Source organism: Dichomitus squalens (assembly GCF_000275845.1).
Source record: "Dichomitus squalens LYAD-421 SS1 unplaced genomic scaffold DICSQscaffold_2, whole genome shotgun sequence".
NCBI classification, from domain to species: Eukaryota; Fungi; Basidiomycota; class Agaricomycetes; order Polyporales; family Polyporaceae; genus Dichomitus; species Dichomitus squalens.
Window position 1 is genome coordinate 1,900,204 of NW_006766884.1, and position 27,028 is coordinate 1,927,231.

At 55.0% G+C, this 27,028-nt stretch overlaps 6 protein-coding genes across 6 annotated transcripts; 2 read left to right on the forward strand and 4 right to left on the reverse strand.

Annotated features, from left to right (window-relative positions):
* Positions 1–2,021: 2,021 nt before the first annotated feature.
* Positions 2,022–3,290, reverse strand: DICSQDRAFT_159248 (uncharacterized protein). Its single transcript, XM_007361469.1, has 4 exons — positions 3,233–3,290; positions 2,976–3,170; positions 2,685–2,921; positions 2,022–2,616 (listed from the first exon to the last, which is right to left on the reverse strand). The coding sequence occupies exons 2-4, from the start codon at positions 3,086–3,088 to the stop codon at positions 2,301–2,303; spliced, it is 666 nt and encodes a 221-aa protein (XP_007361531.1). The 5' UTR covers positions 3,089–3,170; positions 3,233–3,290; the 3' UTR covers positions 2,022–2,300.
* Positions 3,291–4,571: 1,281 nt separating this feature from the next.
* Positions 4,572–8,341, reverse strand: DICSQDRAFT_132408 (GTP-binding protein lepa). Its single transcript, XM_007361470.1, has 20 exons — positions 8,046–8,341; positions 7,968–7,993; positions 7,884–7,911; positions 7,821–7,830; positions 7,683–7,770; positions 7,605–7,623; positions 7,501–7,555; positions 7,291–7,449; positions 7,034–7,233; positions 6,920–6,981; positions 6,719–6,862; positions 6,588–6,664; positions 6,459–6,524; positions 6,211–6,382; positions 6,007–6,141; positions 5,583–5,787; positions 5,416–5,455; positions 5,232–5,331; positions 5,054–5,173; positions 4,572–4,992 (listed from the first exon to the last, which is right to left on the reverse strand). The coding sequence occupies exons 1-20, from the start codon at positions 8,072–8,074 to the stop codon at positions 4,871–4,873; spliced, it is 1,857 nt and encodes a 618-aa protein (XP_007361532.1). The 5' UTR covers positions 8,075–8,341; the 3' UTR covers positions 4,572–4,870.
* A 143-nt stretch (positions 8,342–8,484) lies between these two features.
* Positions 8,485–9,285, forward strand: DICSQDRAFT_98275 (mRNA splicing factor). The gene is made up of 4 exons (XM_007361471.1): positions 8,485–8,601; positions 8,660–8,831; positions 8,890–9,001; positions 9,075–9,285. The coding sequence occupies exons 1-4, from the start codon at positions 8,513–8,515 to the stop codon at positions 9,176–9,178; spliced, it is 477 nt and encodes a 158-aa protein (XP_007361533.1). The 5' UTR covers positions 8,485–8,512; the 3' UTR covers positions 9,179–9,285.
* A 246-nt stretch (positions 9,286–9,531) lies between these two features.
* DICSQDRAFT_78597 (uncharacterized protein) lies at positions 9,532–10,569 on the reverse strand (the record flags this gene model as incomplete). The annotated part of the gene is made up of 3 exons (XM_007361472.1): positions 9,532–10,131; positions 10,193–10,251; positions 10,312–10,569. The coding sequence occupies 3 exons, from the start codon at positions 10,567–10,569 to the stop codon at positions 9,603–9,605; spliced, it is 846 nt and encodes a 281-aa protein (XP_007361534.1). The 3' UTR covers positions 9,532–9,602.
* Positions 10,570–12,152: 1,583 nt separating this feature from the next.
* Positions 12,153–13,810, forward strand: DICSQDRAFT_177623 (uncharacterized protein; the record flags this gene model as incomplete). Its single annotated transcript, XM_007361473.1, has 7 exons — positions 12,153–12,216; positions 12,273–12,293; positions 12,363–12,463; positions 12,523–12,544; positions 12,623–12,723; positions 12,787–12,928; positions 12,986–13,810. The coding sequence occupies 7 exons, from the start codon at positions 12,153–12,155 to the stop codon at positions 13,528–13,530; spliced, it is 996 nt and encodes a 331-aa protein (XP_007361535.1). The 3' UTR covers positions 13,531–13,810.
* A 3,842-nt stretch (positions 13,811–17,652) lies between these two features.
* Positions 17,653–21,324, reverse strand: DICSQDRAFT_78603 (WD40 repeat-like protein). Its single transcript, XM_007361474.1, has 11 exons — positions 20,809–21,324; positions 20,595–20,745; positions 20,406–20,542; positions 20,237–20,334; positions 19,893–20,179; positions 19,684–19,830; positions 19,505–19,621; positions 19,158–19,414; positions 18,972–19,068; positions 18,738–18,867; positions 17,653–18,521 (listed from the first exon to the last, which is right to left on the reverse strand). The coding sequence occupies exons 1-11, from the start codon at positions 21,132–21,134 to the stop codon at positions 18,121–18,123; spliced, it is 2,148 nt and encodes a 715-aa protein (XP_007361536.1). The 5' UTR covers positions 21,135–21,324; the 3' UTR covers positions 17,653–18,120.
* Between the last annotated feature and the right edge of the window lie 5,704 nt (positions 21,325–27,028).

A 27,028-nucleotide genomic window follows, 5' to 3' on the forward strand; every position in this document is an offset into this window, starting at 1 on the left:
GATCAGTGCCTGCCTTCCACCACTCTTGTCCTCACAACCACCAGGCCTTGATATTCAATGCCCGGAACTTGCTTGTTTGCATCACAGACTGACATGTAGTGGCGACCATCCTAGTCTTCAATCTCGTATTGCAGCCAACACGCGACCCATGCAGGCCCATGGAGTAGACATCATGACAAGCACGCTCTGACAAATCCGTCGACACGCGAACCATCTTATATTCGGATTGCTGGATGTTTCTCCCTTAGTTTTTGGATTACGACCCGCGGCGTCCATTCGGAAGGTACGTGAATGGTCAGACCACCGGCTAGTAAGTGTGTCCCATCTGCAGGTATTCCGTCCTCAAGCGGCAGGTCGCCGCAGATGACATGACCACACCGATGACTTTGCCAAGGCTAGAACATGTTCGCGTTCAGCGGTCGAGCGTAGGGAGTACCAGGCTGAGATGGAGTATTGGCGAGTCGCTGGACCAGACCGGCCTTTAAGGTAGGTTCCATCATTCAACGTTCAACGTTCAGCTGGCATCGGCAAATTTGTCGTTTTGAATCCAATTCGTTGCTGAAGCACCTTCTAATAGGTACTTGTCAATGTAACCATTCACTGATTGTCTACCGTCCGTATATATACGCCGTCTTTTCAGTGTTCAATCGTCCCTACGGTCGTGGTCCATGCATGTGAGCCCGGAGCAGCATCAGCTCGAGTGTTGCGTCTCCGCGACCCTCTGCCTCAATTGACGGTGTTCGAGCTTTGCACAACCTTGCTGCCCCCGCACTGGAACGTCCTCGCTCTGCCAAGTGCTTCGGCCTTGAGCCAGCCTGCAGCTCGCCGGATGCTTACTTCGCTATCGGGACGCCACACACACGCCTGCACGCCCCGGTTGCACCGCTGCGATTGTGCGACTGTGTCTTGCTTTGAAAGCTATGTCCCGGTAAGTGGCCGGAACAGAACTCTGAGAGCGACGGCCGTGGGCGGGAGTCAGCGGAGAACGTAGAGGGGACCGATAATGTATATTCATCTGGCGAGGAATATGTGAAAGGGGGGGTCCAAGGTAAGTAAGCATCCCTACTAACATGAGGCAGTCGACAGCAGCGCAACCTACTGCACAACCGATACTTAGTCGGTCTCTGATTAGGCGGATTGCAGACATCTTGTCGGCACCGGCCTAACGCCAAACATTGCTGAATTCTTCGTCATGTCGATGTCATGAAAAGCCTGTCACAGAAGTCGGCGCTCGCTGCTGCACACCAGTCGTCTTCTGGCATATATGTCAGCAGCTCACATTTGCTGCTCGCTTCTATGTCCCGGACGTCTCGCTGTGACCCCATGAACATTTAATTGAAACGTACCGCATCACGCATAAGTACGATTGACTACATACGACATCACACCGTTACGATCCCACCTGACCATCAGGCCTCTCAACCCGCTCAACCCGCTCAACCCGCTCCTTGACGGGTTGGGAAGAAAAGCCCCCGAGCAGCCCACGCTCGGGACACTCGGCTTCGTGATCTAGCGACAGCCATCAGCCGGCAGGAGCTGGACGCCTCGGACGTACTGCCTTCGGACAGCGACACACACACGCATGGAGACGACGGAATGGGGAAATGGGAATGGGAGTGCGGGATCATAGATGAGCACTAGTACTGCGCCGTGCAATTCCTCTGATGCTTCGGTGACAATCCCCAGTCCCAGCGCAGCCCTACATGCCCGATGACGAGTCCGCGGTGCCACGCCTCCTGGGAGACGTTCGCAGATCGTGCTGGGAGGCAGCTGTCACTGCAGGGGGCTGGGCAGTACGGGCGGCGTCGAGGATCTTGAGTATGTCAATGGAGTAATGGCAGGAAGAAGATTGGCACACTATTCGGAGATGATTTGCACGCAGCATCGAACAGGAGGCAGTGACCCAACCTGATCGTCAGTGCGCCCAGCGACAGTGGCTAGACATGATGCTGCGCCCATGTCTTTTTTCGCGCATCGCAACACAAAATAACTCTCCGCCTCTCCAAACACGCAACATCTCCTGGCGTTCAAACCAATCCCTTGTATTGCCTTTTGTACCAGCGGCACATCGTTGACATGAGGCTACTTGTGAAGAAATGTCCACGCCCTGCGCGTCGCGCGGGGCTCAAAGCTAACTTGTAGTAAACAATGCGTTGTGTCGCTCGTATGTCATGAAGTGTCCTCGGAACCCAGTAAGATACGCAAATTCACTAATAACGATAAGCCCCCACATCCCTTCTCGGCCAGCCCTAAGCGTGCAGCACCCGATTAGAGCGGGGGAGCAAGGCTCATCAGGGAGCTTAGAGGAGGAGACCGAGAGAGAGACCGGCGAGCGACAGGAGGGTCACGCCGGAGAACGAGAGCGCACTGGCACCGTTACCCGCCGTACCAGCCGCCGATGGCGACGGGGTCGAGCCGGAAGCAGCTGCAGTACCAACGGCACCACCAGTTGAACCACTGGCACTCGATGCAGGGGCGCCGGTGGAGCCCGTGGTACCGTTGGCTGGAGCGGGCGATCCGTTCACGGCGACCGACTGCGCGGCGTTGGCCTTGAAGGCGTCATACGTCTTCGCAGCGGTGGGGTTAACGGCGAAGACCATACCGGCCTGGCAGTGCCTGTGATACGTCAATGTCAACGGTTTGCAAAGGGATCGACGAGCTGCGCGATTGCGGTAGAAACGTACGTAGCCTGACGGCAGAAGAACCAGAGCGGAGCCGAAGCGTTGTTGACGGTGATTTGCCAGACAGGGAATTGCGTCGCGCCGGCTGGGACGAACTGGAAGCCAGAATCAACGCCGGTCACGGCGCCGGTCGCATCGGTGATGTTGGAGCAGGGGGCAGCGAAAGTAGACTGGGTGACGGTGTGGTTCTTGTCCAAGAACTGGAACTGAATGACATCCCCGTTGGCGACACCAGTGAGCCTGCATGGGCCTTAGTGATTCGGCTAGCGGCGATCTATCAGGACGAGAACGTACTGGTTGGGGGTGTAGGTGAGGGATGCATTCCCGCCGACCTTGACGACATGGGTAGTCTGGGCGAGGGCGACACCGACGGGCAGGAGAGCAGCAGCGACAGTGAAGAAACGCATCTTGAACTTGATTGGGCGAGGAGACAAAGAGCGGACAAGAGTTCAAGTAGAGTTAGCAAAGGACGAAGTAACCGACTCGAGACTATATATTTGCGAGATTGTCAGACATCGCATGAGATCGCGGGAGTAGAGAATTGGACGTACCCTGCTCGTGGTGCGCTGGTAGCAAAGAGGACTAGCTCGACAAGGGGGAAGGAAGATGGGGAATGATAGGACTGGTACGGGCTTTTATGGGCGGACACTGGGAGGTCGCCGTGGAAACAAGCTTACTCCGTTACACGGACCGTCAGGCACCGAAGCGCGGACCAATAGCACTCCGCCCGCTTGGTCCTCCGCCGCCTGGCGGGAAGCTCTCGAGTGCCATCAACAGCCATCAACCGCCTGCTATGTACAGATCATGCATCTCTGATCATGATACATACAAAATACAGCCCATACACTCCCTTTCCGGCTTGTCTCAACCTCCGACTCCAGCCCAACATCGGTTTCTCTGACGGTGAGCGGGCGACAAATTTAAAGGAGGTCGCTTCCCCAGAGTCTAAGCCCTTTGTGTCGCGATAAGCGATACATAGCCGAGGCCTTCGACATAGATTGCCTCACCCTTCTACTTAGCGTTTCCTGCTCTCCAAGACAACCAGTCATGGGCCAAGGTCCCGCCAAATTTGCGCCATCCCCCTGTCGACTCTGTACATACATACATGATATTTATCTCGCCATACCAGTCCAAAATGATCCGTTTCGGATAGGCAGACTCACGCGGAGGCCCACCCAGCTTGCAGCATCAGCAGCGCCTCAATGCAAAGCAAGTGTTTCTGAAAGAGAGCTCGGGCGCAGAGTTATCTGTGCATGGAGAAATATACTGAAGTCTCGAAATTGCTGCAATAAGGCGGTGGTCTATCGTCATCTGCAAAAACGCCAGGATGCGAAGATGTCGCCGCCAACTTCGCCGTACATCCGTACATGCATCTCCTCTGCCCAGCTGCTCACTTGTTCACAGGTCGAGTATGTATTGTTCGTCGGAGTGTGGGGATACTTGTTCCGCCTACTCGAAATTCCATCAGTGCCGCGGAACAGAGGGCCTTGTCCCCTCGGACGCCTGTGCGCGCGAGAAAATCTTTGGGTGTCAAGATAATCTCATGCTTTGCCCGATCGCTCTACATACCTGCAACAGTTTCACCGTGCAGGTCACTTTGTTCCACCCACCATCTTTCCCGGCAGGCGGACACGCTACACCTACACCAAGTGTGCCGGAGAGCTAGCCGTTGCGTTCAGGATGTTGGCAAGATAAAGAAACTGCTGGCCCGTCAACATCCCCCAGCTTGCGGTTGTCGTATCTTGTACACGCGTGCCACGAGTGGCATGAGATTCGTCGTGCCAAATGTACTTAGTGCATCGCCATGTCGTCGGACACTCCACCTAGACAACGCAGCCCATAACGTGCCCCACGCACGCGCGACAGTATTCTTTAAGCCCATCTGGTGCGCACATTGCCTTTTTATTCTCGAGCATCTATTTCTGTAAGATTTGACGAATGCCCGTCGTGTGGGAATGTTATTGTCAAAATACGCCATTCCGAATCGCGCAGCAGGCATATGGAGACGAACGGACTTCTTACAGCTAATGGTATCCAGCGGCAAGTTTATGATTTATAGCCACTACTGATGTAGGGCGGCTGCGATCGACCATGACTTGCAACTTCGCGATCCCGCTCGGGACTTTGGGGCTCGCGGGACGACGAGGCCGCCAAGGAGTCAGCAGTGGAAGTATGCGAGTCGTTCAGCGTTACTTTGAACTTAGCAGGTCGAAGAACGCTTCTTGTGGCAGGTCGATGCGCCCAACCCGCTTCATCTTGCGCTTCGATTCCTTTTGATTCTGGAGATGCTTGAGCTTGCGCTCGTAATGACCTGACAATCCACGCAGTAAGCACATGTGTTCCTAAACTTAGTGGACCTCCCAGGTATTTACCACCGTAGAGACCAGCGGTAACATCTGCCCGCAAGGCTGAAAGAGTCCTTCGTGCGATGATAGTGTTCCCAACTGCGGCCTGGATCGGGACCTCGAACAGCTGTCGTGGTATGATCTTGACTGCAGCAACCGTTAGTTGACGCTGTTCGCTTCCACTCAGAATATCAATATAACGCACAAAGCTTCTCCACCCAGTATCTACCGGTCTCATCGACAGCCTTCGCATGGACGATCAATGCGAGAGCGTCAACGGGTTTGTGATTGAGCAGAAATGTCATCTACAACAAGACGCGATTCAAGGACCGCAATCAGTCACCAGTTAGAAGGCACTGAGACAGACAGTAGAACGAAGTCCAACTCACCTTGCGCAGGTCGCTTTTCTGGTATCCCGCATCCTCATAACTGTATTTCCGGTGCGAAAGTTGAGCAACACAAGGTTAGCCCATCAACATCATACCCTCGATGAAGCATCCCGATAACGCGGGAACGAATGTGACAGGAGCCGAAAGGAAAAGCACCGAGCACTCACTCGAAGCTGGCGAAGCCAGAGCTGCGGCTCTTGAGCTTGTCGAAGAAGCCCGTCACAATCTCGGCCAGGGGCAGTGTGACGCTCATGAGCACTCGATTGGACATCGCCTCGCCCCCGTCGGCCTGCCCCGGAGCCTCCATGGACTGCCAGTCGAGGTCCGTCCCACGGTGCTCGAAGCACAAGTCCATCATTGCACTGAAGTACTCTGCTTGACATGGAATCGTCCCCACGTGAATGGGGAACAATGCGTCAAAGAGAAGCACCGAAGACGGAACGCCGGCAACCCAAGCCGTCAATGTAGAAATGGCAATGTGGATATAAGAAGCGAAGCCAAAGTGCAATGGACGAGAAGGAAAAGCAGAAGCAGGAGAGATATGAGTATCGCGTGGGGAGGCAGAAGCGATGAATGACGCGAAAGACGCACTTTCTGGAACGATGATGGAGGCCTTCACGATCGGTTCGAGGACGTCCTTCACTCGGCCGCCGCTGGCGAACTCGGAGGGGTCTGGGAATTCGGTGGGATTGCTAATGAGCGACGTTCTCCCGTCCCTATGAACAACTAGGACGGTGAATCACCTATGTTTAACACACGCATACTTAACTGAAGGGGATCAGGATGGACACGCACTTTGGTAGGGCACGGTGGGCGCGGTGATGATGACGTTTGCATCGTACTCGTCCTCGAGGCGTTGGCGGAAGACGTCCATGTGTAGGGTCCCGAGGAATCCCAGGCGGCAGCCCTGCCCGAGGGCGGACGAGGTTTCGCGTGTGACTTCGACGCTGCGATCAGTAAGGCTGAGCTGCGAACGGGCAATTGGTAGGCGTAAGTACCAGAATGGGAACGGGAACGTGTGAGATAGATGGCCGCGAACGCACTCTCTTGATGGACTCTTCTAGCTTCAGGAAGTCGCTGCTGTCTACTGGGTAAATTCCTGCGTAAACCTTCAAGCAAGGTTAGCTCTGCGTGGCGCTGCATTGCACGTCCCGGTGGCTGAAGACGCTTGCCATTGCTTTAGCTGGCTTGAAGCCGGGCATAGGCTCTACTGGTTGACCCACGCAATGGAAGGTATCGCCTATGTGAGCTAGCAGAGAAGGGGTATCAGAGACACGCAAAAATACATCACGATATTCTTAACCTTCTCCGGACTCTTTCATACTGCACGCGACGAAACCGACTTGGCCCGGTCGCAAGCAGTCCGTAAGCACCTCCTCTGGGTACATGATCCCTAGTTCTGCAACCTCGTACTTTTTCCGCGTATGACATGAGGCTATCCTATCCCCTGATCGGTCCGTAAGTAGACCGTTTATTCCTGGTACTGTAGAGGACGTGTCCCAACCTTTCCGGAGTACGCCCCCCTGGATGCTCATTAAGGAGATGACACCTCGATAACGATCGTACCTGCAAGCATGTATGTTACAGTAAGACGTAAAGTCAATACCGAGGTACTCACGATGAGTCGAAAAGGAAGCCCTTCAAGGGAGCGGACGGGTCGCCGACGGGAGGTGGGATCCGATTGACTATAGCTTGCAGCACCTTCTCGACCCCTTTTCCGGTCTTCGCGGATATCTGGATGACGTCGGAGGGATCGAGCCCGAACGTTGATTGCATTTGTAGCGCAACAATCTCCGGCTGGGCTGCGGGGAGATCAATCTACTCACAGTCATTAACACTTGCAGTACGGAGGGTCGATGGGCAGCAGACACATGCCTTATTGAGCACAGGAATGATAGTAAGTCCCTTCTCCCGCGCAACGTGGAACACGGATATTGACTGGGCCTGGACGCCTTGTGACGCATCGACGAGGAGCAGTGCTCCCTGGCACGCAGCAAGAGAACGAGCGACCTCCCACGAGAAGTCGACGTGGCCCTATTCTTGACAGTGAGTCCGAGGAAGCACAAGGGTCGGGTGGGTACGTACCGGTGTGTCAATCAGATTCAGGAGGTAATTTGTCCCATCCTTCTCATGGAACATGCTAACAGGACAGTAAGTTGCCGATCACAGACTTTACCTGAGGGAAATACCTGGCTGTCTGCGCTTTGACTTTGAGAGTGTCACTAATGACTGGTCGGTATTCATTCAAGCATGGCGCAGTAGCCTACCTGTGATTCCGCGTTCGCGCTCGACCTTCAATTTGTCTAGGACCTGCTGATTGAGGCCCTTATCTTTCTTGGTAATCGTGTTCGTTAACTGTGACAAGGTTCAAATCGGTAACATGTATGCAATATTAAGAGCCATACCTCCAATAGCCTGGTATAAGTGTCAGTGCATTGAAAGCACGCACGAGAAGTTGATTCACGTACCGATCCGCCAGAGTAGACTTGCCATGGTCTTACATCACGCCACATTTATACGTATAGAAGAAAGGGTATGCCTGAGCGACTCACCAATATGGGCTATAATGGAGAAATTCCTAACAAAGTATCTGAACACAAGAGCCAGAGCATATACCGCGTTCGGCACACCTTATGACCTCACAAGGATAATCTTCCATCCTAATGGCTGCCTTGGCAGGTGTTGCCTTTGGAGCTGCATAGCAAACGACCGTTGTTGTGAAGCTCTTCCCCTCGTACCGAACTAGGCATGGTCGGGCAATGTGCTTCTGGTGGCGGTCGAATACTTTCAAGCAGGCTTGCCGCCAACTCTGTAGCATGAGTCGCCGAGAGCTTCACCCGTCCTAGCGTGAACGGTCCCAATTGACGACAATTATAGAAACACAGTGAGAATAACAAGCACAGGGGATAAGTGGATGAGGAGGCGGGGACCGTCAGGCCGAGGTGGCCAATTCTCAAGATGGCATGAAGCGCGTCTGTGTGTTGTTGCTTAGTCAGCGACGCGTTGGACGCGAAACCGCCGGTGGTATGTACCAAACGTGCTCCCTGGTGCTAATACCCCCTCCACTTCCCTAAACCGCCTTTCTTCCCATACAAACATGTCTCTAGCGGATACTTCTGAGGCACGCAAGGCCCGCTTGATCGCACTTCGCAAGCGTAAGGCAGGAGAAGCCGTAGAGGGGGCTGGGTACGTGCTTGCACACGCTTGTACAGTATTCTCACTACTGATAAGTCGCTGGCCGTAGTGAAGGTGACGAGCCTGTCATCAAACACCGCACCTTTGATCCTGAGACAAGGACGCTGAAGAAACGCACAAATGACGACGACGTCCAAATGGAGGATACTGTGGAACACCGCGTCGACGGCTTGGCCGAGAAAATCATCGCGGAGGACGCGGAGAGGAGGGCGCAGGACTTAGTACGTGGCTTCTAGCTGTTTGCGAAGACCTTGGCGTCTCACACGCCCGACTGTGCAGGACCTGTTCAACATTGCGCCAAAACGTCCAAACTGGGACCTAAAGCGCGAGCTGGATAGGAAACTTGCCAAGCTCGAGCGCAAGACACAGGAGTCAATACATACCCTTATCCGTGCGTTTCCCGGTCCCATTGCCCTGACTATTGTACGTATAGTCTCACACGATGATAATTGTGGCTCGGACAGGCCAACGACTAGCGGCCCAGAAAGGCCAGTCCGACGACATCGTTGGCGCGATGAACGCGCAGGAACGCGCCGGACAAAACGACGACTCGTCCGATGAGGACTGATGTTGCGCGATGGTGCTATCTACTGCTATACTCTCTCTCCCACGTGTTCACAATGTATGATGCGTTTACGTGTACCTGTATCCTTATTCTAACAGTGGCGCGGTGCCCATGCTGCTGTTCCGAGTTGTGGCAAGCGCGTTCGGAAAGCCGCGACGCGCCCGCGAGCGTAAGGCGCGCATGTGCCTGCCGGCTGAGGCAAAACGAGGGTTTAGTCTGACATATGCTACACGCTATACGAAACCACCCTACAGCCCGTAACATGTGAGTGATAGTCCCAGAGCGCTGTCACACACTGATGAATTGGCAAAATTGACTCCACGGTCCCTGGAGACGTCAAAACAAAACATCAACACCAGCCATACATCACTCGGCGAGCAGCGAACAGCCGTCCGCGCATGACAGAAGAGGATATCTTATCAAGACATCATAGAATAGGCCGCGAGTTCAGCATCTGAATCATCCGCTGGTCCTCCGCCATGCGCGGATTGGTGCGATGATGCGACCCTGAAAAATTCATTGGGGTGCTCACGATCGCAGAGTGGAGCGACGGCAGCACGACACCGTCCTTCTTTGCGCGGGACGATGATTGGAGGGGCGACGACGGCCGGGAAGATGGGCCTGCCGGTCCAGGTGTGGACGGCGGTGAGGGCAGTGCGGGCGTCGACGCGTCCGAGTTTCTTGAACGCGCCTTGCCACTTTTGTAGACTCCTGATGGGACCGAGATCGTGCTCAGGAGCGGGTCCTTGTCGACAGTGGGGATGTTCGGCAGGTCCGCGTATGTGAAGTACGCGGTGAGATGCCATTTCCTCGGCTTGGCGTTCACGGAGGTGAGGACCCACGCAGAGTACGCTTGCTTCACGAGCCCCATGGGGTGGTGATCGCTGCGCTCATAGTGCGACTGCGCAGAGGACGTCCACGTCCGTGAGGGTCCCTCCACGAAGCGGTATGTGCACCTGGGTATAAAATGACAGTGAGAAGGCAGGCACGATGCGCCCGGACTGTGAGAGTGCTCACTTGGTTTTAGGTTCGGAGGGGGGTTCATCTCCAAGCTTTTCGTCGTAGAACAGGTAAGGCTAATACGCGCCATATCGTCAATCAGAGGGCCGAAGAAAGCAGTAGGAGCAGCGGCAAACCTCGCGCATTCGGGACTGACTCCAGACGCGGCCATCGGTCCAGCGCTTGAGTCCCATCTCGTCGTCGCTCTCCTCCCAGACGAACAGCGAGCCCGAGGTAATATAAGTGGATCTCTCTAGCTCGTTCAGCCGTCGCATGACTGGCTTCAGCCGACCTTGCCGTACAGCTTCGAAGACGATGTGTGCGTCCCGAGCGTCACGGACATGCAGCCGTGGGTGGGTGGGGCGCTGGACGTCCTGAGCGGGGGCGTAGAACATCGTTGGAGCAACAAAGCACAGTGAGCCGAGGTGAAAAGCGCGTTTCGAGAGGACCCTCTGTTTGCTCCATCCTCGATATCGAAAGAGGAGGTTTATATTCGCAAGATAGACTAGGCACCCACGAGGATGCTGTAACACTTCCCGTGTTAGACCCCGCCCGAATCAGTGGACAGACCTCGCGCTTTCCCGCCTGAATCTCGATGCGGAGACGGGGGCTAGCGGAGTCTGAGAAAGCGTGGACAGGAGTCAATTATGTACACGAGCTTTTCCCGCGGGGTTGGCGCTGAGAATGGCAGCGAAATCGAATGCGACGTGCTCTCGTAATGCACCAGCTGGGAATGTGGACGCGACCAAATTTGCGGCTGGTGATAGCCAAAGAAGGCGAGCAGATGCTTCAGGAACAACTCTGTTTCAAGCCAAGGGAAGCGTAGTGTTCCTTGCGAGATCGGCTGGACCCATAAGGTGGGAGACGTACATGGGAGCCGACCGGCAAGTCAGTGACCTCCTTCCACGGTCCGCCTCCCAGCCTATGCAGTCTCGAGGATGTTCTCGAGTTCGGTCGAGGACTGAACAGACTTCACGTCTGCTTTTTCCGGTCTGCTTGGTTCGCCGTATGTGGATGTTCTCAGAGATAGCCCGACACAGTGGACTGCTTCCCAGAAAGGCGAAAGCCTCGCATCGACGACGCAAGGAACAATGACGCCCTTCTCATGAACTCACGAACGCCACTGTAGGAGGCGGGAGGTGGGGATCCATGCCTGCTGTGCACATGAAGTCAAGCGATATTAGCATGCTCCATACTGTACGAGTCTGTATGTTGCGGTGCATGACATATGGCAGGAGGGTTCCACGCCACAACCGGTCATAAAGAGGGCCTTCTCCCGTGTAGATGGCCCGCGCACGTTTCGAGCCTGGGACAGGGGATAGAATTGCTCGGCCATAGTTGTACACGCGGGCGTGCTGCGCGAGAGCTTCAGGAAGGCGAGCTTGGGTTCGGAAGAGTGCGACGGTGAAACGGGCTCGCCTAGGAGTTTCCGTATCAATTGACAGCTGCAGCTGCGACGGGAATGCGGCTGAGCCGTCAAGCGTCCATGGGCCGCGATTGCGCCCGTATCCTCGGGAGAAGGCGCAGACGAATCGCGAGAATGGAATTCGAGGCTTCACACACCTGCTAGCATCGGGACAGGGCGCGAGGCGGGCGTGTAGGCATGCATGCGAGACCGTACCGACAGACAGGGTGACAGGTCCGCACGGGCTGTGCGTAGGCGAGGCAGCATCCATGCCAAAGAACGTCAAGAAAGGTGGTAGAGTGTTGTCGTTTGGGGCTGGACAAAGTGCAAGGAGGGTCGAGATGAAGATCAAACCTCAAACTAAGCCGATTGTATCCAAAACGAGCACCTCCCGAGAAGCACCGCTCGTAAGGCGCCTGGGAAAGCGCTCGCGTGGCGTGGGCGGCTGTGCGAGATCTCGGGTCGCCGCGGCGGTAGGAATCCAAGCCCAAGCCTCTGAGTACGAGTCCTCCTCTAGCCATCTCTCACACTTCTCCTCAGCCACTCCTTCTGTCCAGCATCTCTGCAGCCACCATGTCTTACGATATTGATTCCGGCGGCCGTCCTATCCCCACTCTTGTTCAGTACTGTCAACGCGGTGAGGACAATCCCCAGGAACCCCGACCGTGCCGTACCCTGACCGACCTACCGTAGTCGCCTCCGCCAACGTCGAGAGTATGTGTATATCTAGGTATATCTCCTGTGAAGGCCCGAAATGAACGACTATGCTCCACACTGTATCAGGTATCTGCAGCCTAGGCGAAGGTTGGCGCAACGATCTCATCAGGCCTGTGCTGGAGAGCTGCACCCCAGAAACGCTTCAGAGATTCGAGCACGCGGACCCAGTACGTGCGATCTCTGCCTCCTGGATGGAAGCAGAAGAGTTGACGTGTCTACCTTTCAGTACATCGCGAACGACACTCAAGGTGCGTGTAGCAATGCCTCCGACCACGGTTCTCATGACGGTCCAAACTGACATCCTCTCCCGGGCGCGTCCTCGGCAGACATCTGGAAGAGGCTCTTCCTCAAGGAATTCCCCATAGCGGCTCACCAGTACGAATCAAATGCCCTGGAAGAGCCCGAGTCGTGGAGGGACGAGCTCTTCGTGCGTTCTCCGTTGCCTGATTGCTCCCACTATCAATAGCCCAGAACTCTTCTCTTCCACCAGGCTCTGCGTGATCGAGAGCACGCGAAACTGAATGCACTATCCAATAGACTCAAAGCCTCGCGTCAAGAGGAGGAAGAACGCAAGAGAGAGTCCGCTATCAAACTCACTGACAAAGTCCCCCCGGCAAAGCGGTCCCGTCCCTGTGAGTGACCAAAGAAGCCGTGCCATATGGCTACACCGGCTAACGGAGCAAACAAAGGGGGTGCGCCTTCCCAACCCAAGACCCTTTTCCAGAAGACAAGGACGGAAGCATCACGCTTGAGTAAAGGCGTTTTCGGCTCGCGTATTACTCGGCCAGCGTTTCAGACCCGGAGGATCGTGCCCAGTACTGCAAGTGCTAAACCGCCGCCACCCTCTCGGACGGCATCCTCCGTCAAGGCACTCAGCAGTGCGCAGCCGAGTGGCTCGCGCGTAGTCGTAAGGAGTGTTCCCGTCGTGCACACACCGCCGCCACCTTCCAAGCAGGCGTCGCCAATGCTGACCGAATCAGCAAGTGCTATCCCAACAACGTCCGACGTCTTTTCTATAATTGCTTCGCCTCCACCTATCGCATCATCACCCTCGCCTTCAAGTAGTCCCCCACAAACGTTGTGGTCGCCGATGCCTCAACTGCAAATACAATCTCCCGAGGCTCGTTCGCCGCCTTCTCGGGCGCCAGGAAAGAAGAATCCAGGGGCGTCGCTGTTCATGCCCAAGCACCGAGCTTACTCGCAGCTTCCGCGTGGTGTACAGTCAAAGTCATAGACCTGCACAACGTCAACGCTTTGTCGATTATTGCTATCTCCACTTAGAATCCACTCTGCAACCGATTAGTCGCTCGCTCTCGTTCGCATCCCTTCTGTATACCATCAACCATGTCACATTGTCATCCCGACGCTATCATACGGCACCCGTTTTCGTGACGCTTTCCAGCCTTCATCACATCCAGCTAGCCATCTTGGGTCATTGTTCCAACGTATTCATCAGGGAACCTACAGGAAGTGTACTGTACTGCACATGTTCATCACATGTAGTTTTCTTTCAGCTGCCACCCCACCCGGCGAGCTTCTGATCGGTGGCGTTCTTGGGCCACCGCCTCGCTGTCAACGCTCGTCCGACCCGGATGTTCCCAAGCCCAGCGAAGCTATCTGCCTCCTTGTTGAGTACCTCGAACCTCGTTCTCGCTGTCCGATGGCGAGCTGCAGTCTCGGCATGCTCTGGCACCCAGTCGAACTCAAGCTTCTGTAAGCACTTGCCAGGAAACGGCAAGTACGTTCACATTGCCCTCAGCCTAGCCTCGGCAGCCGGCATCCGCTCTTGGGTCGCAATAGAATCTAGCGAGAACGCATTGACCGATCCGGTAAGAGGGACAGTAAACGCCCCTTCCCGTTTCCACATTCCGTAAGGCAGAAGCAAGCACACGTACTTTCAAGGTTTCCGACGCACTTCAGACTGGTACACGGCCTACGTAGTGCACGCACGTTGCGTCCTTCGACTTGGCGGCCAATTCCGATTGCCTGCTTCTGCCCTAAGGGTATACAGGCGCGATGAGACACATGTGGGGCCGACCGACAGGTGTACGTGCGGTGTCAGTGGACCATTGGCTGGCGGTGATGCCTGTGCGAGGACATCTACCAAGTCGCCGAGCGGGACGACCCTGAGATGCTGGTAGGACAAGCATCAGACGATGTCCATACGATGTGAGTTGATGCGTCCCCAGCTGTGCTTCCAAGATTGACTTCCTCACTCGCCTTCCCTGCCTCAGGCAGGCTCCGCTCCCACTTCGATTCTGCTACTTTGTCAGCCTGACCTCTACGCTTCCCGGGCCCGTCGTCCCCGCGCCAACGTCCGGGGCACTGTATCCGCAGGCCTGTGACTTTGAGGGGTCAGTACGTACGTGCGTCCCCGGTGCGAAAGCGCCGTCTCCAAACTCGAGCTCGAGTCCAGTCGATCGGAGCACGCGCCGTTGGGCACGTTAGGGACGCTCGACACCACTCTCACCGACGGGCGGCGCAGCAGGGCACTTCTCACGTCTCGGCCGCGCATGCTCCACACGTCCACGCCTGCAGCCTTTGAGACCCGCACCACGCGCCGCTCACAGCGTGAGGACGCGTCCGTGAGACGTACGGGTGAGGTGGGACGATAGGCGAGAGTGAGAGAGCACGAGATAGGGGCAGCACCGACGCCGGGGATATGAGTGCGCCCAGTGGCGGCCACGCCCGACTGACTACACACAGGACGCTATACACGCATGTCTAGATGTCAAATTCCCGACGCTGGAGCAAAGGAAGCGAGCAAGGACACAATACAGGCTCAGCGCAGATTAGCTCCGCCGTTGCTATTTACATAGACACGCCCTTTCCGGTGCTAGAGCACCTACATAGTGGCGAAGACTGGGCGGGCTTGGAAGGGGCCGAGGCGCTGCAAGGGTGCCTCGTCGAAGCGGGAGCCAGGCACGAGGGTTGGAATGACACTCAAGGGAGAGCGGTTGCAAGCATGTGAACGTAGCTGCCTTTCCTCGATAGTTGGATACTTGGTGAAGGAAATTCCTGAGAAAGGATCTCTGGTGAAGAAGCGGGTCCGCCAAGCCCGAGCGGAGCGCCGCGACTCGCTCACCTAAAACGCGCCAAAGACACACTCCATGAGCTGGAATTCCCGGGTGCACTGACACGAGGTGAGGACTCACACGGAGCTATTTGGAGAGGAGAGAGGACGCGGGGGCGGGCATAGCAAGTGGTTCGATTTTTTAAGGCGATGGTCGTGATTGGAACTTGCCGCTGTACCGGGCGTGGTGGCAGTTCGGAAAAGGGAACAGGGAAGCTTGGGGACAAGATCGACGTCAGCCGGTTGGCCGCCCGCGCTAGCCAGGACTTCGTTGTGCCTTGACTATGCGCAGAGTGTTTTGTATGCATCAGCGGCCTCCTCTTAACTCGCATAGACTATGGAAGAGTAGAAATACGGAAAGGTTAATCCGCTCTAGTCTTGGTCCGACGAGAAAGGCACGAACCATGCGTCCCACGGGTGTTCGCGGCGGAGTGTCCGATCATCCCAGGATATGTTCTTGGTGGATAGGGGCCGATTTGTCATAACGTGCCTCCACATATCATCGTCGAGAGCCTCAAGGCCGTCAATTCGCACGGCTGCGCGACTGTGTCTTGAGCATGGCAAAGTCCTGGCGGCGGGTACTGAAGTGCTTGAAGGCATCCTACCATTGGTATGCTTTGGGTACTGCATGGAAGTTGCGTTAGCTTGAAAGAGATGGTGTCGCAGAAGCTCATTCAATGAAAACACGCTCATTTCCTGGTGTGAATGAATTACCTGCCCGACAACCTATGCAGATCCAGAGGCAGACTCCTCTGTATCTAGTACTAGATCGTGGTTATTGACCAAGGGCGCTCTGTCGAGTCCACAAGAATAGAAAATTCAGCCATCGAGTCTCCAGCTACACTAATGAACGCCATCGTGTCGGTTCGCGGATGGGACGCCGTACGACCGAAGAGCACCGAGCCGAACATCGTGGTTTAGAGCCAAGTTGACGCGGGCGCTCGTAGTGCGTCAGGTCACAACATACCGCCGAATCATAACACGCTTGCTCATGTCACGCCGGGCGGGCCTTTTTGGCGCGGAATTCCATGCGTAAGATCCTAAGACTTCATACAAGCATTTCTGATGGTGAGCTATGTCATCTCATATAGAGACTACCAAAACCATGTCTACTATCCTGCCCCTTCCTCTGGCAGGCCCCGACTCCCACCCTGCTCTTTTGAACTTGCGTCTACGACAGTCAGTCGACCGAAGCATCCGGGTAGTCTGCATACCGACATTGCCGCAGAAAAGCCTCAAGGCCCTTCAACATTCAAGAGCACCCCTGCACTGACATATAGCCGAGAATCAGGCACAAGACGGTACATATACATATACATGAAACGGTAAGAGTCGAATTTTATAACTACGAGACATAGACAGACAGAGACCTTTCCGACAGGGAGATTTAGTGCTGCCGAGCGGGGTTCTCTTCGGATAATTCTGCGGAAGTGAACCTCAAAAAGAAGGTTGGGCATTGCAGCCTACGGTTCTCAGCCGAGCATCGACTCGTTCTAGCTCCTGAAAGTGCTCACTGCCTTGAGGCAGAGAAGGATCCCTCCATTTCAAGACATCAGATACATGGCATCCCTCAGTGCCACCGAAACCGTAGCTGACCACTGCCCAGATGTTCGGTCGGAAACGCCCGCTGCTCTGACGGCGGCTTAGCTCAAATACGAGCGCTCGAATTAAGGATGGTTATGAACCTTCAGCTACACTCAATAACACTCCCAGCGCTTGGAGGCGGAGATATCAATGCTCTATGCCCAGACTGTCATATATTTGCCAGAGAGTTAGGCAGTTGGCCCGGTAAAGGCCTCACTGAGAAACGATATGTGCTTCGGGAAGTCCATATTTCATGGATTAGGTGATAGACTTCTAATTATATGTACATCTTGGTAGTATACAGTGCTTTGCTCGCAATATGACACCCGATTATGACCGTGTAGTGTGTAGTCTGGTCTGCGGGAACAATACTTCGATATAACACTATTCATACGTTGCGAACTCTCCTGCATCAGTTCTCATGGGATGAATATTGTAATCAAGGATACTTTACCTGCTCTCTATTAAGCCGATCAAGATCATAAATTTTCAACAGAGTCGCCGACGTAGAGAGATGAGGCTATTCATTCCTTCGAAGATAGAAAGGATGACGGGCGCTTCTATAGATGGACCAGCCACCGCGGTCCCGTGACCGGCGTACGCGTCGCGCCACCGTGCCACACCCAGACCACGTCGTGTCGTGTGCATACGCATGATATTTCAGTGCTCAGCATCCGACGAGCCAACGGCTGTGCTTGAAAGATATGTGCAGCAGCTCATGAGGTACATAGATACATATTATACAATCCGTTTGCCTTTGTTGTTCAAATGCGATCTTTATCGTATGCAGTCTAAGTGCGGCAATGAAGGCGGATGAACTCCGATGAGACAGCGAGTGGTGTAAGACGATCATGAAGAGTGGAAACAATAACGGTTGTGATGCCTGATGAGGGGAAATTTGACTGATATTATGAGTGGTAGGTGTCGAGGGCGTTGCAAAGAAGGGGCTCCATCATGATCAGAAACAGCACGGAAATCATGCAATGAGTTGCGAGGCGGTTTGCGTAGATGATGGATGGTAAACGTATGGAATAGTGAGGGCCTGGCAAAATGCCGGGTAAGACAATCTCCCCTAACGGCGGCGTAACGCAAAACAGGAATTAAATGCAAGCAGGTCCGTGGCGGGACGAAGTTCGTATACCATGCAAAGGGTTTCCATCCTGTTCATCAGAATAGCGCCGTCGTTGAGCCGAGTCCGTACCCGGGACCGCCCTCCGGATCCACTCCACGTCCCGACGTAGACGGCTCCGCGCCCACGGACGCCGACGCAGTACTCGAGCGGCTAGGCCCAGCGCCCGCGTCCCACCTGCCCTTACCCTTATCCTTGCCGTTCTCCAGCTCGTGGTCGGCCTCGTGCATATCGCATGGCTCGTCCGCAACAAGCAAGCTCGACTGTACTTCCGACGGAGGTGCCTCCCATATCCGGATGGTCTTGTCGTCCGAACACGATGCGAACATGCGCTCGTTGACCGGGTTCCACGCGACGGAGTTGACGGAGCCCTCCCCGTGACCTTCAAGGACCTCGAGCAGGGCGCCTGTGTCTCGGTGCCAGATATACACGTTCCCATCTGAGAACCCGAGCGTTGGAGGGTCAGAAGCAGGGCGGGTTGGGGTTCCCGGATGAACGAAACGTCCGAGTTTCCGGACGATGAATAAGCGAGCCGTTATGTGATGGATGGATCGAGAATAGTTATCGCGTTGGTTGGAAACAAGGTTCGTGGTGTGCGAGTGTAATCGGAGATATAGTCAGCGTGGTTCACAAAACAAGTCGCCGGAGGACGTACCTTCACTCCCACTGACGACGAAGTTCCCTTCGACGCCGCCGAAGCAGCTCCGAATGACATGCTTTGATTGGCTATGGCCGGAGTACTTCCGCACGACCTGCTCCGACGCAAGGTCAAGCAGATGGATCTCCTGTGTGTGCGAGTGGTCTTGCGTCAGCTCTCCCATTTTGTCACCCCGACTGCGCTCATGCACTAGCGTGCCTGACTATCAACGCGTGGACCATGCACACGTACCGCTGGAGGCCCATTCTCGGATGCGCGGTTTATCAGTGCATACTGGGAATCCTGAGATATCTTCACGCTTGTGAGCTCGCCATCCAGTCGAATGTACCTGTACGTTCCCATCCCTGCAGTCAGCACGCGATCCTCACGCAACGTCTCGCTTGGCGGCGATCCGTGTGGACTGTATCAGGTACGCACGTTTCAGCCTGTTTCGTGTGTAGATCGTAGATGATGATCCGTGTCTCTGAGGAACTCTTGTTCGCGTTCGCCGCCGCATTCTGCGCTTGGCCCGAACCCGCTGGCGTCACAGACTCTTGTGGATTAGAGCCTGGTTGTATAGAAGGCATGTCGTACATCCCAACAGCAACGAGCCGTGTGAAGTCCGGAGTGACTATGAGATCGGTTACCCGGATGGGCGTCCGCTCCCACTTATCTCTCATTTTTCCATCCGCGTCCTGATAAGAGCGTGACGAAAAGTGATTCAGGTACCGCAGCCGTTAACGGGGTGTCCTCTACTGTGGAATATGAAGCAACATGAAACGCACCCATAGGATGATCTTGCGATCGAGTCCCCCCGAGATAAAGCCCGAACCGTCGGGTAGCCACGCTAGTGCTGTTACCACGTCTGTATGTTGGTTGAGCACCCGTGTACAGTCGCCTGTCTGCGGATTTGAACATGTCGTGTGAGCAGTCGGATTCAAACCGGAGCCGGCGTGAGACCCACTCGTGTATTCCATAGCCTTATGAAATGTTCCGCGGCCGTCAGGAGTATTGAGTCGTCTAATGACCATGCCACGCAGCCGACGGGGTATGGATGGTCCCGTAGAACAAATTCTGGTGAGTAAGCTCTTGACCGCGCGTCCTTGTCAAGCTGCAATAGACGGATTAGGTCAGCTCTTATGTCGGCAACTTACTTGCGTGGTCCAGATATACCTCTATACGCCATATGATCGCTGTTTTGTCTTTGCTTGCTGTCGCTAGATAGCGTCCACTATGGCTCCACTCAAGATTCCATACCTCGTCGGAATGTACCTGGAGGACGGCAGTTGTAACACGCGGGAACGTGTTACGGTCGCAGGAGTGGTCTGTGTATAACGAGTAGGACCAATTCGTGAGGGGCGTGTTGTGGTACAGGCACTGGCTTTGTTGGTAAGCCCGCGCTTGCTCAAGTAGTGTCGCGATCCGCCGTTGAGGGATCATAACGGAAGATGGGATATAGCCTTCCACGGATACAGAGTTGAGCGTGACAGACTGACGGTCGAAGAGGGCGCACGTACGTTGCAATTCCGTCAGTAGGCGTCTCCGCGATGTGCCCGCCGCTCCATCCCAGCCGATTTGTTGTCGCAAGTCCGCGGGATCCGAACACATCATCAGACTGCCGAAGAAGGAAGGCGAATAAGAACAGAGTTAATGGACGGATACAGTGCAGTATGTAAGATCACATACGCCGACAATGCATGGAGATGATCCAGTTCCGGGTTGAGAGGTGCTAGTTCGTTCCGCAGGACATGCAACGCTGCTGTAGTCTTGCCAGCTTCAAGGGATTCCAAGTATTTCTGCTTCGCAATGAGGAATTTGGCCTCCTGTACTTACTGTCAGACGAGTCGCCACCGAACCCACATCCATGAGGCTCACCCATAACCCCTCCCCCTCCGTGACACCTAATCTCATGAGCGCAGCTTCCGCAGAGTCCCATGACGCAGTGAGTATGCATCGTCGGAATTCGGCTACCTCTGGCGTCTCCATGATGTACCCGGACTCCGCTTCGAGGGTTGTTGCCGACTCGCTGCACAAATGCATCCCGTCGTTGAACGGAGGACGGAATCACGACAGAACGGAAAGAACTTACGTGTAGCCCACATCCCGTAGACTCTGTATGACCAACCGGACAAACTCCTCCCTATCGACGAAGGAGTCGTCATAGAGCGTTCTCCCCGGTATTGACACCTTCGCCACGGATGATCTGTGCTTCTCCGGTGCGATACCGTCCAACAAACCCGACGACGCAAGCTTGGACACCCCGTTTGTGTAAGGCTGTGAGAATCCATTGGTCTTCGCCACAGCGGCTTTGTAACCGTTGGAAGGCCCCGCTGCGGACGAACTGGGGCCAGCCTCGGGTTGCGAGTCTGGTGAGACAGACAAAGCAGAGTCCCTATCACTCTCCGTAAGCCTCATAGCAGCGAGTTGAGAACGGCCAAATGGGGTGGAAGTAGAAAAGGCAGCGGAATCAGCGGGAACTAAGGCGTGCTCGGTGGACGCAAGCGAACTGGAGGGGGAGGTCGCGTCGCTATCTACTCTTTGTCTCTTGCGAGCACGGGAGAGTTCTGAGTCTGCGTCAATCGAGTGTGAGGTGCTGAGTGAAGACCGGAGGATGCCAGAGGACGATGGGTGAAGGTAGGGTACAGGAATGGAGGAAGAGGAAGCGGAGGCCGGGGCGTACTCGGCAGAGCGGGCGTCGGCGTCGCCCTCTTCGAGCTCAGACCTCGTGCGGGTGTGCGGAACTGTGCTGGCGGGACTGGGGGGGTGGGGAGTCCTTAACGTCGGAGACGAGTTGTTCAAGGGCACGAAAGCGAAGGCGGAATGGAGGGATGACTGGTCGGGTTCCAGTGTCGGGGTCTGGTGCGGCGTGCCGACCCGCGCTGGATTGGACTGGGTGCTTGAATCAATGGTGACGATGAATATTGCAGTAGGACGACGGGCACAGCAAGCAAAGCCTGATCGCGGGGACTGGGCTCGAGTAGACGATGGTCGTAGTGTCAGACGAAGTCAGACTGCAGCATGGCTCCTCGCCGTTGGCCTCCATCAGCAAGACCGCGGTCGGAGTAGCACTCAGCCACGCGTCTCTCTCCTCCCTCCCAACTTCTCCCCAATCCCCTCCCGCCTGCCAGATCCTCTAACACACCCTTATATATTATTCTCCCCTCGGAGCCCAGCCTTTGTGCCTCAATTGTGTGCCCCGACACCCCGTACTGACAGGATGCAGAGATATTCAAGATGCCCCGTCAATACGGCCCGATTCCAGCCAGCCCATCTCCTATCCTAAGCGTTATCGACGCCTGCAATCAACACTCCCCCCTTACACGCCCCCACTGTGCCGCGAGTGCCAAGTATGTGATCCAATGAAGGTCGCCACGGTGCCAATGCTCGCCTCAGCCCTTTCGGGGCCCTGGCAGAATCGCCGACATCACTACATTGGTTACTCTGCCCGAGGACCATTATAAGCCACCTCATTCTGGACGAATTGTGAGTGTCCCTTCCCTCCAGTCCGTTCTGCGGTCGAACAGTCAGCGTTCGCCTCGGCGTGGATCTTCCTCGTGCCACAGAAGCTCATGCGACTCATCCATCGATTGTAGCCGGCTGGCCAGTCCTGTCTCGCAGCCTGGGAGATTGATCACTACATTTGAAGCACCGGCTCCCCTCACCGCCTGGGATGTGGTGGAGGCATTATAGAAGCCTGAACATCGGATTCATTTCCAACTACCCAGGTCCGCAATACAGCTAAGTAGAAATGCATCCGTTCCGGCGCTTGTCAATATCAGGTGGCCCATCCGTTCCAAGACGTCCACCGGTGCTGAGAACGTCGCCGTTATAGTACTGTTATGACATCGCTGAAGGCCTACTCTCAAGAGCGCGTACTCGTCTTGACTATAGTGCCTGCTACACGTAGTGCTCGACTGCCCTTCGTGGGCCAACGCGTGTGGTGAGTAATACCTTATTCCTATCGTTCCCACCCCCAGCTGCTCTCCATGCCGCTGCGAAAGCTGGCCCCACCAGCTTGGCGCTGCTCAATATATGAGGCCTTCGAGGATGTCAGTTGGTGAAAGCGAACTGCAAATTATACCGGACCTTCCTCAAAAAGCAGTCCAGTGCTCATGCGCACGCGCTGATCCATCCCTCATCGCCGGCAGAAGGCCTGCCGACTTGGTGTTCGAGGACACGCTGAAACCTTGTGCTGTGGCAACTTACAGAGTACATGCTTCTACAGAAGCTAAGTTCTGTAGTGACGCTCACAGATGCCTGCTTCATGGAAGTCTTCCACTATTCGAGGACGACGCCAGCTCACCTCTGTGTCCTTGACGATGTTCGCGAGGCGCCACCCTTGACCTTCGCCTTGGGTTCTTACATACAGTGTGGATGCAAGATACAAGGAGGCGACTCGGTGTGCAAACACTCATGGATGATGGTGAGCACCTCTGCAACCTATAGAGTTCGTTGCCTAGGGTTTTGTGCAGGGTAATAGCAACGCTAACCGACTATATATATCTCAAGGATTTATATTGAATCCGGACGCTCGCTCCGGCTTGGACTCAGGGAGCCCATTTCGCTCGCATTTTGGTTCCTTCATTATTACTCGGGCTTTTTCATACTGACGGCTTCTGCGGTACCTTTCTGGTGTTCGCGTGCGCTGATAGCAGGGTGTTGCGTACCGCTTCGGACATCGGCCGCTTCGCATTCCGGCGGGCATCCGGCGACACCTAGTCGTCACGCAAATGTGATCATCGAGGACACAAGTGTCAATGGCTAGTCATGAAGACGATAGTTTGCGACTCCTATATGGTCCTATCCAGGTGGACCACCACAGTCAACGCTCACGAGATGACAATCCGCAGCGCATGCGGATGCTCTCGGTCAGTTCCCGGTCGTCCTAGGTGCGCTTCTCTCCTTCTCTATCCCATCTTTTCCTTCTTCGCAAAGCCCGCGACGATCGGCTGTGCCCTTCACATTAAATATGGCGGATTGCCCATATATCGACGTCCCTTACACCCTGGAATGCAATCTCGTTACTTCTCGTGCATGCGCGCTCCGTGCTTGAAAAGGCTTTATCCTGACACTGTGAACTATACATACTCGAATCGTCACTATGTCGGGTGCCGCAGCAACATAGCAGCACTGCCGACAGCGCCGCTGCACTAGCAACAGTGCCCGTGACGGCGTGCCTGAGTTCTGGGGATCCAGGGATCCTTGTCTTCCTGTTGGTGAAATCGCGCTCACATCTTCTCCGGGTGTTGAAAAACATTCTGGAGTATCCAGTTCGTGCATAGCGATCCACGGAAACGCCGTCAGCAGAATGATCTTAGCGGTTATGGCGGTCTCCATTCGGCGCTGCCCCTGTCATTATATACTCAGTCGCAACGGGCAATTGGGGGACACGTGAGCCTCGTGGGTGCCCTCGCGGCTGCCTAGTCCACTCTTTTGGGGTGGCCGCGCGGGGAGAACGTCCATTGCCGGTCCCATAACATGACAGACAGCCCGAGCGTAGGGACGCACGATTTCGCGCAATCCGGACAGGAGCTCGCGCTCGAGAAGATGTCTCGTTCATTAGTGTTACACCATTGGAACGTCCTCGGTTGGCGAGGCGCACGCTCGGACCGCTTATTGTAACGCCAGCGACGCGCACGCAATCCTTCGCAGTTTACGCCAAGTACCTCCATCCCCTAGCAGGAGCGGAGCGTCGATCCGCGAATATGAAGCGGAGGCTTACAGCTCGGGGCCTCGGGCTGATGCATCGCACTCGCGCGCACCGGGTCGATCACAGTGTCCGAATCGATTCATCCTATCCCTCATGCCGATCCGGTCCACTCGGTGGAAGGTTGGATTCCTTGTCACGCAGTGCGTTGTGTCTGTCTCCCTTAGGGGCGTACTAGTAGCGTCATTAGACGTCTTCGTGTCCTTAGTTGCGTAAAATTACGCAGTGCTGTTCCCACTACCTTCCCCGGTATCCGGCCAATGAAGCACGCGGCTGCTCCGAGTGCTTTCACTGTTCCCTGCTCCACACACGGGCGTGGACACGACCGTCGAGCGGAAATGATGCGGCTTCCACAGCGAGATAGGGTGAAGACGTACTGCCTTGCGTACATATCTTGATGCTTTCCAGAGCACAGCGGGTCACGACCCGAACATAAACTATTTGAGGTCAATGCGCAGCCTGAGCGTAATCGTTTACAGAATTTAACGTTGGGGGCGACAACTTGTCGCTCCACCAAGTCAGATTGGGGGAGCGTCCCTATAACATTTCCAAGGACTCTCGAACGGTCTGAGACCCCGCAGGCCGGCCGCAAACAGTCCCCGTGACATCAGGTCTAGGTTCAAGCAAGACTAGCGGTTATAGCGCTACGGACGTCCCATGGTCTCCTGTTCCCGGCGAAACTCGCAGCATGAGCTTGCATGCCTGCGCCTTGCTCGTTCGTTCTTTGAACTTCTACAAATAGTCTGTACGTCCTCCATGACGCAAGGCGTGAGAGCCTCGAGGTTGCTGACGACGTCAGTATTGCCTCGCGGGCCTTCTACTCACCCGTACGGGGTAGAGGCGCCCGTGCGTGTTTCATGCCCCGGTCGTCGTGAAAAGTTAAATCCCCCGCTTTCGTCACCGTGATGCGATCACTATACCCCATGATGACTGTAGCGTTCACCCGTCTGTGTAGGTGAGGTGCTAATGAGCAGGAGAGACCGACGGACGTGACAACCCCAACACGTCCACGATCGCGGACGCACCCTACTAACTTTGCTTCGGTGGACACGGGATGCACAAGTAAAGGGGGGAAATGCCGATGGATGTACTTGAAGCTTGATCCTTTGATCTACCCAGGGTCATTGCCGTCTATGCCGCGCGCAGCGGGGCTGGTCAGCTGCCGCAGAACCCCTGAAGGCCTGACCTCTGACCTTCCTGTCCCTCGTAAGGTCTTGGGTGAACGACACGTATACATATGCCCAGCCATGTGTCTAGTCAGCTCTCGGGACCATCCGTGGAGGCTAGCACAGGATGGCCGGCAGCGTCCGCAACTGCGTTCAAAACCCGATATCAGCCTGGGATTTCTGAGGTGGGCTGACAAGGACGGCCAATGGGCTACTAGGCTACAGTCACGGTGTTGCGTGCACGTCAAGCCACAACCCAACAATATATCTCTGTTGTATGTCTGTTCTCGCCGCCGAAAGCTTCTCGACGTCGACGTGTGCTAGTGGATCAAGGCCCCGAGCGGTGAGGCTAACCTCGTTGTGAACGCGGGGAAACAGGGGCAGACCGTGAACAGCTCTACATAGGTACCGTACCTGGGCGCGGCGATTGCGGGAGGTAATTGAGGATGCATAAGTCGTAGCCTCATTGCAAATGGCCCGTGGATTACTCTTGGCTCAGCAAGCCACCAAGATCAGCAGCTGTGGTCATATGTCGATAAACGTACGCGTGGGTGATATAACGCGCGTGGCGAGCGATGTTGTTTGCATTATCGCCGTGTGCGTCAGTTATGCTGCGAGCATGCAGAAATTGGCTACCTAAGCGTGAGCATACACACACGTCTATCAGAATCGGCTTACAGTCATACACCACTCCTTTTGACAGCACCACTCCTTTTGACAAAGACCGATCGCTGTTCCTCCTCCGTACCCCCTTCCTTTTTATGTTCATATTCCTATTCTTATACATTGTAGTTACATATCTACAAGTTTGGGGGCTTACTTCCCCTCGCGATGTTTTCATACAGAGGAATGATCACTCGAAATTGGCCAAATATGACTCACTCGCTAGATCTTGACCGCAGTGTAGCGATCATAAAAAATCGGAGACTTACAACACTGTCACTAGGTTCTTCTCATAAGTTTGAGTATATTTGTAGCCTTATCGAGGGGAATGGAGTATCATAGATGAGACTGGCAACATGGTTGCCATTGCCATCAAACAGGTTGTCACACTGCCACATTGGGATACGATTTTGGGATGACCGACGTATGACCGAGAAGGCATATGTGCGAAGCGCCCTTCCAGCGCTTCATTCGCAATCTGCTCGCTCTGCACCTCATTGGACGAGGACAGATAATCTTTCCCCTTTTGGTAAGATCTCTAGCGTGATGTGACTGTCAAAAGGACTGCATATGGCCTGATAACGAATTCCGCGACAGATCGTCTCGGATTTCCTACATATCCACTACTCTACATACTAAAACTAGCATAGAACTATTGTAATGTGGTGCCCGAATGGATCTGCGAGACTGATTGAGTATTGCTACAGTAGATCTGAAGAAATCTGAGTCACATGTTTTTCTGTCAAAAGGAGTGGTGTATTACTGTAGTTCTG

Excerpts from the sequence above, each read along its gene's own strand:
- DICSQDRAFT_159248 (XM_007361469.1), bottom strand. The coding sequence starts at position 3,088 with ATGCGTTTCTTCACTGTCGCTGCTGCTCTCCTGCCCGTCGGTGTCGCC. Across the intron at positions 2,922-2,975 it reads CTCACCTACACCCCCAACCA|GCTCACTGGTGTCGCCAACG; the intron begins GTACGTTCTCGT and ends AGGCCCATGCAG. Across the intron at positions 2,617-2,684 it reads TTCTTCTGCCGTCAGGCTAC|GCACTGCCAGGCCGGTATGG; the intron begins GTACGTTTCTAC and ends GACGTATCACAG.
- DICSQDRAFT_132408 (XM_007361470.1), bottom strand. The coding sequence starts at position 8,074 with ATGGAAGATTATCCTTGTGAGGTCATAAG. Across the intron at positions 7,912-7,967 it reads CTCCATTATAGCCCATATTG|ACCATGGCAAGTCTACTCTG; the intron begins GTGAGTCGCTCA and ends GCGTGATGTAAG. Across the intron at positions 6,665-6,718 it reads TATGAAAGAGTCCGGAGAAG|CTCACATAGGCGATACCTTC; the intron begins GTTAAGAATATC and ends CTTCTCTGCTAG.
- DICSQDRAFT_98275 (XM_007361471.1), top strand. The coding sequence starts at position 8,513 with ATGTCTCTAGCGGATACTTCTGAGGCACGCAAGGCCCGCTTGATCGCA. Across the intron at positions 8,602-8,659 it reads GAAGCCGTAGAGGGGGCTGG|TGAAGGTGACGAGCCTGTCA; the intron begins GTACGTGCTTGC and ends CGCTGGCCGTAG. Across the intron at positions 8,832-8,889 it reads AGAGGAGGGCGCAGGACTTA|GACCTGTTCAACATTGCGCC; the intron begins GTACGTGGCTTC and ends CCGACTGTGCAG.
- DICSQDRAFT_78603 (XM_007361474.1), bottom strand. The coding sequence starts at position 21,134 with ATGAGGCTTACGGAGAGTGATAGGGACTCTGCTTTGTCTGTCTCACCA. Across the intron at positions 20,335-20,405 it reads CATCTCCATGCATTGTCGGC|TCTGATGATGTGTTCGGATC; the intron begins GTATGTGATCTT and ends CTTCTTCGGCAG. Across the intron at positions 18,522-18,737 it reads CGTCGTCAGTGGGAGTGAAG|ATGGGAACGTGTATATCTGG; the intron begins GTACGTCCTCCG and ends TCGGGTTCTCAG.